The sequence below is a fragment of the Diaphorina citri genome, unplaced genomic scaffold (genome assembly GCF_000475195.1).
Source record: "Diaphorina citri unplaced genomic scaffold, Diaci psyllid genome assembly version 1.1 scaffold1244, whole genome shotgun sequence".
In the NCBI taxonomy this organism is placed as follows: domain Eukaryota; kingdom Metazoa; phylum Arthropoda; class Insecta; order Hemiptera; family Psyllidae; genus Diaphorina; species Diaphorina citri.
The window spans coordinates 24,804-31,371 of record NW_007378673.1 but is presented as its reverse complement, the minus strand read 5'-3'; the positions used below and the strand labels follow the sequence as shown (position 1 = coordinate 31,371).

The 6,568-nt window shown below is 37.1% G+C and overlaps 2 protein-coding genes across 4 annotated transcripts; both read right to left on the bottom strand.

Moving 5' to 3' along the window:
* Nucleotides 1-280: 280 nt before the first annotated feature.
* LOC103514921 (60S ribosomal protein L28-like) lies at nt 281-786 on the bottom strand. Of its 2 annotated transcripts, none has more exons than XM_017446424.2 (2): nt 604-786; nt 281-419 (listed from the first exon to the last, which is right to left on the bottom strand). In XM_017446424.2, exons 1-2 carry the CDS (start codon nt 734-736, stop codon nt 322-324), a joined length of 231 nt encoding a protein of 76 aa, XP_017301913.1. In that variant the 5' UTR covers nt 737-786; the 3' UTR covers nt 281-321. The 2 variants fall into 2 exon arrangements, with proteins under 2 accessions (XP_017301913.1, XP_026683569.1); XM_026827768.1 differs by having other exon boundaries at nt 307-400; nt 585-786.
* Nucleotides 787-969: 183 nt separating this feature from the next.
* LOC103514918 (60S ribosomal protein L28-like) lies at nt 970-2,603 on the bottom strand. 2 transcript variants are annotated; one of them, XM_008479836.2, is made up of 3 exons: nt 2,477-2,603; nt 1,853-2,081; nt 970-1,243 (listed from the first exon to the last, which is right to left on the bottom strand). In XM_008479836.2, exons 2-3 carry the CDS (start codon nt 2,069-2,071, stop codon nt 1,037-1,039), a joined length of 426 nt encoding a protein of 141 aa, XP_008478058.1. In that variant the 5' UTR covers nt 2,072-2,081; nt 2,477-2,603; the 3' UTR covers nt 970-1,036.
* Between the last annotated feature and the right edge of the window lie 3,965 nt (nt 2,604-6,568).

Here is a 6,568-nt window from a genome sequence, read left to right as displayed (position 1 = left end):
TTTTTTTTTTTTTTTTTTTTTTTTTTTTTTTAAGAGGTTTGACAGAGGGAACTGTAACTGCTATGGTCTTATTGTCCCAAAAGCAAAGAGAGAAGGAAGACAGGATAGGAGAAAGCCAGCTGTTCCAAGAACAAACATCCCATCAGGATAAAATCCACCCCGGGCGGGAATCAAACCCGTGGCCTAGCACTTACAAGGCAGACGCACTACCAACTAAGCTAATTAGGCTGGACCTGTCTCATTACTTATGTGATGAAATGACCAACAACATACCTACAATTTTTCGAGATTTTTCCAAAATAATATTTCACAAAGGCGATGTCAAAAACTCACTTTCTTGGTGGCACGTTTGGTAACGCAGGCAAAGCCTTTGTTGTCTGCGGTGGGCTGAATGTGAATGGTTTTAGAATGGATGAGACCACTGTACTTGAAGTACGTGATATGACCAACAATATACCTACAATTTTTTGAGATTTTTCCAAAATACTATTTCACAAAGACGATGTCAAAAACTCACTTTCTTGGTGGCACGTTTGGTAACACAGGCAAAGCCTTTGTTGTCTGCGGTGGGCTGAATGTGAATGGTTTTAGAATGGATGAGACCACTGTACTTGAAAGATGCCAAGTTGGGGAGATTGCCAGGCTCTTTGCTGAACCATTTCTTGATGTTGTCAGCCTTCATGAGGTAAGCATTGTTGTTCTTGACAATGTTCCAGATCAAATGTGAGGAAACCATGGTGATAGATCTGAAAAGAGGGGATCATGGGTTGAGGCAGCTGCCTGATGGCTAATGTACACAACTTGCTTGAATTTCCTACCTGAAAAGACTACATATTTGGAACTACCTGTATTGAGCGGACAAGATGGTAACAAGTTTTTTTCTCCAAATAGAAAAAAAAAAAAAAAAAAAAAAATGCTAGCATGCAAAGATTAATAAAGACTGTGTAGAAAAGAACAAAAATCCATGTGTAATTTTTTTTTTTGGTAATATTTTTAATTTATTATACAAAAAAAGAAACAAATATTTTCCTACTGTTTAGTTGTCGGCCTTCTTCTTGTTACTCTTCTTAGCAGGGATCTGTGCTCTTTTCTGTGACTGTAAAACGGCACTGGCTCTTCTCAGGGCGGCTTTGGTCAATTCTTTTCTGTACTTGTTTCCGACGATGTATTTTCTCAGCTTGAGCAGGGATCTACGGGGTCCGGATTTCCATTCTTGTTTGATGACAGCCTTTCCTGGTTTGTACTGAAAGGAAATAAAGAGGAAAATTAGTCATGGTATTTAAAGTACCTGTTATTTGTGACAAATACAGAAAAGGTATGACAAACCAACTGTTTACAATAAGTTGATGAAGGATGGTTGGTCATGCATTAACCTCTGAATGTAGCTCAGTACAAGCCAGCTAACCCTGGCTGGAGACCTGATTTGTTTTAACTTGTTAAATGACAAGGAATTAGTGATAAACTATCTTCAATCAACCTGCCTCTTCAAGAGCAACAAATTTTGCTGATGTGAATCAGATTGACTGCCACCTGTCTCATTTTTTTTTTTAAAGAGGTTTGACAGAGGGAACTGTAACTGCTATGGTCTTATTGTCCCAAAAGCAAAGAGAGAAGGAAGACAGGATAGGAGAAAGCCAGCTGTTCCAAGAACAAACATCCCATCAGGATAAAATCCACCCCGGGCGGGAATCAAACCCGTGGCCTAGCACTTACAAGGCAGACGCACTACCAACTAAGCTAATTAGGCTGGACCTGTCTCATTACTTATGTGATGAAATGACCAACAACATACCTACAATTTTTCGAGATTTTTCCAAAATAATATTTCACAAAGGCGATGTCAAAAACTCACTTTCTTGGTGGCACGTTTGGTAACGCAGGCAAAGCCTTTGTTGTCTGCGGTGGGCTGAATGTGAATGGTTTTAGAATGGATGAGACCACTGTACTTGAAGGATGCCAAGTTGGGGAGATTGCCAGGCTCTTTGCTGAACCATTTCTTGATGTTGTCAGCCTTCATGAGGTAAGCATTGTTGTTCTTGACAATGTTCCAGATCAAATGTGAGGAAACCATGGTGATAGATCTGAAAAGAGGGGATCATGGGTTGAGGCAGCTGCCTGATGGCTAATGTACACAACTTGCTTGAATTTCCTACCTGAAAAGTGGCAAAACTAGGCATAACTTCCTGAATTATCTCTAGAGGGTTATCTGCTAATCAGACTACATATTTGGAACTACCTGTATTGAGCGGACAAGATGGTAACAAGTTTTTTTCTCCAAATAGTTCAAAAACCCAAGATCCCAGCACTAGGTGCCATTGCTGAGTGTCACAAGTGGTGTTGTGACACTCAGCAATGTCTGATACAGAAAGTGCTGAATATTCCTGGAGGCTTGAACGCCAGTGAAATGAAAGAGAAGATTCAATCCAGAAATACCTGTTTTTTGAGGGTTTTAAAGAGAAAAATCGGAAAAACTTACTTGAAATTTCCCTGAAACTTCGAAACGTGTGGAAAGAAGGTTAACCTAAAAATCAATTCTTTTGATTTTGTTTATATTATAAACAAAAAACTTTTTCTCTGCTTTTCCGCTTTGCCGAAAGATAGCGTGGATATCGCTAAATAAGCGTATTTTATTCATGTCGATTTGTATGATCTTAAATTTATGTTCACAGAAAAATCGAATTTGGGCCGACTCGCCGTCTTCAAAAGTCCAAAAATCCCAGGAAATATTCTCCGAACTCACCATGGAACGTAAAATTAAATAATGGTTTCCTACATTTTCTTTAGATAGATTTCCTTTGGTAAAAGAATCTTCTTGAAAGATCTGCCTGAGTAAAATACGCTCATAACCAGCGACATTGACAGGTGGCGTACTCTGTGATCGGATTTGTAAACTAGTTTTATTTATTTTTATTTCTTTTTTTTTATCAAAAATCAAAACTTCAAAAAGTAGAAATCAGAAATCTAGGAAATTTATTAAAATTTGTCTGAAAAGTGAAATCTCCGTTTCTGTTTTAATATTTGTTGTTAGTGAACTTATTTAACAAGGTAACACCTAGTATAGTTAATTAAAATCCTGGACACTTCCTTGGGACACCGGACTGTACCTGAGATCTTTCTGTGAACTCTAGGTACCTACCCATGACACAAATCAGTACTGATAGCTGATAAATCCTTCTAGCTTTTGAGTTTCCACCTATTTCATTTAAAATTTACTATCAAGCTTCTATCTTAGATCAAAGTAACCTATTTCAAAACATAAACTTATCTAAATACTTTGTCTTGCTCATTTTGTACTGTCCATTTTGTTATCAGTGTTGTGTGTCCTAGCTTTGTACCTAATCTTTGACTCATCCATGTTTAAAAGGGCCATTACTGTTATTGCCTTATTTCACAATTAACTTCTTTTTGTTTCTTTTAAGTCAACAATAATTCCATTTGTGTTACGATATATTTGATGTTATTGATTATTGACAAGTGTAAAGGATTTATGTAGTGTTGGAACTGTCGAGAGAAATAGTGTTTTGCATGGTAATTTTCATAATAACAGCTTATTATGATGCACATGCTCAAGATTTTAGCAGTAGAGTTTGAACGTTATGGAAAATAAAAAGACAGTTGGTGATATCAAGAAAAGATTTGAAGTACTGAACGAGATCAATTCGAATTCCTCTGCATCAGGCGTGAATTGTCTTTTAACGCATCGAGACCCTGTCAAAGCAAATACGAGGACTGTTCTTACTTCTCAATGAACACAAATTAATTCGACGAATTCATCAAACGATAATTGTGTTTAATGTCTGTGTGTGTGTCTTTCTCCTATGTGCATACCTTATACCTCTGCTTCTGTGTCTTTCTTCTGTGTACAATTGTACATAATATGTGTGTGTTTGTACCTTCTTGTAGCACTTTATACGAGTGAGTATGTTTGTACCCATACCCTGATCTAGGAATAATATGAATATTCTGCCCAAATTATGCTCAAAAAGTTGGAGAATGTGTTGAAACAACATCCTAATTTATCAGACAGGTCAAACAATAATGAACCATTTGCTAAGAATAAATCTGTTTCCAAAGATGCAAGAGATCCTACAAGGAGGTATGGGATATGCTTGGGTTTGCAAGAGTCAGAACGATTCATTGGTGCTTTATCTTGTAACCGGGGCAACAAAGAAGAACATGTATATGCTGAAGTATCCACAATAAATAAAAACAAGACTTTCAATAACAAAAACCAAGGATTACACTACATGGTAAGTTTTCAGCACTCTAAAAACATAAACGAAACTCAAAATGTTGGTCGAGAGCGGAACATTTCTCTCCCGCAGTCTCTGCTTCCTGTGTATTTCTTATGGAATTCATGTCACTCATCCATTTAGTGGTCTTGCTCGGCGTAGCTTAACAAAAACGAAGCGAAAAATAGCCTATAACCTTCACGGGAGTGCAAGCAATAAGTTGACAAAGTTTCATAGCAATCGGATGAGCGGTTTGGCCAGGCATAAAGTCCAAACAAACATTCATTTATATGTATATTAGATTTCTCAAGGTATTTCCAAACATAGTCGACTGCCCGTCGATCGACATCGATTGATATTGATCGACTATGTGTGGAAACACCTTTAGAAATGAAACAACTGATACATTAGACTCGTGTGGTCTGTGTCGTAGCATGCCCATCCCGTAGTATGCCTCTCATCAGATCGGCGATAAGAGCCACAATGCTTGGCATTTAGGTGCTGGGTGCCCACTACGCCATGGGAGCTGACAGGCAATGTAATTTAAATGAGAGTGTTCCCACTACACACGGCACGATTTTTTTCCGAACGACAAATGGGGGACGGTCCGATCTTTCCGCCACTAGTAATATCACGTGACTCAAACCGGGCACTGGTTACCCATCGCGTCGGATGAATCATTTCATAACTATAATATAAATATTACTGGCAACACATGTATATAGATTGAGAGCTAGCAATTAACAAACAACACTCTTGTCTTTCCCGGACAATTCTAGAACCTTCAATATTTTTCTGTTAAAAATTACGACTGACAACTCAGGGGGCACTGGTTTGAATCCCAACGAAGGCATTCTATTACTACAGAATACCAGAAAATGTCCTGTAGGCAATGTAATTTAAATGAAAGTGTTCCCACAAGCCACAAGGGAGGACGAAGAAGAGGTGGAAGGATAGGAAGAGGAAGAGTGTTCCCACTGCACACGACACGATTTTTTTTTCTAACGACAAGTGGAAACAGGCTCTTAATATACATACATGAGATTTAGATGCTGGGGACTTGAATGTCCAATTAAAGCAGGATAATTTTTGGAACTGATTCTTAACATTCTGCATTATAAAAGTCATCATACTACAAAAGGGTCTAATCACCATCAGGGTTATGCCCTGAATAAAAGACTCCCATTGAAGTCAGAAATAAAGTACTTAAACTTGAGTAACTTGAGTTTGAACTAAAGTTATGAGTAAAGTACTTACCTTCTTGTTGTTGGATGAAACAGAGTCCGATTCGAATATTTTACTATCACTATCAGTCAGATTGGGAAGAGGTACAACGGGGCTGCTGGGGTCCCCCATTTGGGTCCTCGGGAGTATGAGCTTCACGTTTTGAACAGGGGAGCTCTGAAACCATAAGGATGTCGAAATGGTGGGCACTGTCTTGAAGTACTAAAACGAGTCTAGGGGATGAAGGTTAAAATACAACTCCCATTTGATTCCAATCATATTCAAAAATAAAATAATAGATATTACTCATATTACAAAATATTACTCATGTTACACGATTGGTTCAACTGTTCATTGCAAGAACTCTTCAGAGCTGCAATAAACAAAGTTTGCCTGATAAGCTAATATGAATCCACTAATCTATATTGTTAAAAACAAGTACTTAGGTGTCTTCAATATAAAGTTATTATTCCACTCTGTTTCTTCTTTCTCAAGACAACAATATACCTACATCTATATTGTTAAAAACAAGTACTTAGGTGTCTTCAATATAAAGTTATTATTCCACTCTGTTTCTTCTTTCTCAAGACAACAATATACTTAGTGGAATTTAAATTACTTGTTAACAATTGTTGCAAAAAAATATCTGGCATGTTCATCAGGCAAGGTAAACAGCTGCTTGCTAAGTTATTGCACATCTTCTGCTGTCTCTATGGAAAATGTAACAGTAATCCCCATTGTTTGGGTACCTACAGAATGTAATCAATTTGGCATTTTTTTTGCACATCTGTTATCATAATGGTAATTTGATAAAATACAGAGTGTCCCACAAATTGATAAAAAAAAGGCAAAAAATGCAGAGTAGGTATTAGCACAAACTATACTTACTTTTACAGAAACACATTTGATTTCAAAAATACCACAATAAAGCACACTTACCCCATTTAAAATGTATGAAAGTTTTCATATTAAAAGCTTACCTACTAATGTAATCAATTTGGCATTTTTTTTGCACATCTGTTATCATAATGGTAATTTGATAAAATACAGAGTGTCCCACAAATTGATAAAAAAAAAGGCAAAAAATGCAGAGTAGGTATTAGCACAAACTA